The sequence below is a fragment of the Dipodomys ordii genome, unplaced genomic scaffold (genome assembly GCF_000151885.1).
Source record: "Dipodomys ordii isolate 6190 unplaced genomic scaffold, Dord_2.0 Scaffold1000006011, whole genome shotgun sequence".
NCBI classification, from domain to species: domain Eukaryota; kingdom Metazoa; phylum Chordata; class Mammalia; order Rodentia; family Heteromyidae; genus Dipodomys; species Dipodomys ordii.
In genome coordinates, this window is record NW_012289628.1 from 1 (window position 1) to 1,346 (window position 1,346).

The 1,346-nt window shown below is 72.6% G+C and overlaps 1 protein-coding gene across 1 annotated transcript; it reads left to right on the top strand.

Moving 5' to 3' along the window:
• Positions 1–3: 3 nt before the first annotated feature.
• Positions 4–1,281, top strand: Cbx6 (chromobox homolog 6; the record flags this gene model as incomplete). Its single annotated transcript, XM_013037667.1, is given in 2 exon segments — positions 4–51; positions 53–1,281. Coding segments are annotated over 2 exon segments (741 nt in total), but the record flags the coding sequence as incomplete, so codon positions are not given.
• Between the last annotated feature and the right edge of the window lie 65 nt (positions 1,282–1,346).

Genomic DNA, 1,346 nt, shown 5'->3' on the forward strand with positions numbered 1-1,346 from the left:
CGCAAGGTGAAGCCCCGCGAGCCCAAGCGCAGCCGCGTCATCCTCAACCTGTTTGGTGATCGACAAGGGCCCGGCGGGCGGCGCGGGCGGCGCGGGCGCGCTGGCCCGCCCCAGCGTGCCCTCCCGCAACCGCGTCATCGGCAAGAGCAAGAAGTTCAGCGACAGCATCCTCCGCACCCAGATCCGCCACATGAAGTTCGGCGCCTTCGCCCTGTACAAGCCCCCGCCCGCGCCCCTGTCCTCCCCGGCGTCCGCGCCCGCGGGCAAGGCCGAGGGCCCCGGGCTGCGCCTGCCCGCGCCCGCCCTGCCCGCGCCCTACGACGCCCGCAGCTCCGGCTCCTCCGGCTGCCCCTCCCCCGCGCCGCTGCCCCCCGACCCCGACGACGCGCCCCCCAAGCTGCTCCCCGAGACCCTGAGCCCCGCCGGCCCCGGCTGGCGGGAGCCCGAGGTGCTGGACCTGTCCGTCCCGCCCGAGGCCCCGGGCCGGCGGGCGCCTGCGCCTGCGGACGCGGGCCAGGGCCAGGCTCCGCCCCCCGCCGCCGCCGCGGGAGCCGCCTCCGAGCCCGAGGCTGGGGACTGGCGCCCCGAGATGTCCCCCTGCTCCAACGTGGTTGTCACCGACGTCACCAGCAACCTCCTGACGGTCACCATCAAGGAGTTCTGCAACCCCGAGGATTTTGAGAAGGTGGCGGCTGGGGTGACAGGTGCTGCCGGGGGCGCGGGCGGCGGTGGGGTGAGCAAGTGAGGACGCCCCCTCCCCAGGGGCGCCCGCCCCGCGCTCCCACCTGTCTGCCTGTGCTTTGCTTGTCTCAGACGGCTTGGGGCTGGCCCTGGGATGGGATGGGATGGGCAGGTGGCCCCCAGAGCGCCCCGGGGGGGCCGGGCAGCCCTAGGCTGGGTGAGGGCAGGGGTGGGGCACACCCCCAAAAGTGCTCCCTCCTGTCTCTCAGGCAGCGTCCCTGCCTGTGCGCAGTGACACCCCGAAGCCTGGGTTCACCTGCTCACCTCCCACCCCATCTCTCCCTAGCTTGCTTCTTGCTCTCGTGTACAGCATCTGATCTCGGTGCTAACCCAGCAGCGTCGGGGCTCGTTGGGGACCCTGCGGGCGCAGTCCCATGCACGGCTTCCTGTGCATGGCAGCGACCCCCGAGAGCGAGGGCTCCGGCTGCACACAGTCCCGCCCTCCACACCAGCGTGGCCCCAGGTCCACTTCTCCGGGCTGGCCGCTTCTGGACCAGGCCCAAGCAGACCCCTTTGTGCCCCCGCCCTCCATGTCTTTGGGAAGGCCCTCGTGAAGGTCTGAGGGGCTGGCTAAGATCCACCAGAGGTGCTACTGGAGCCTGTTG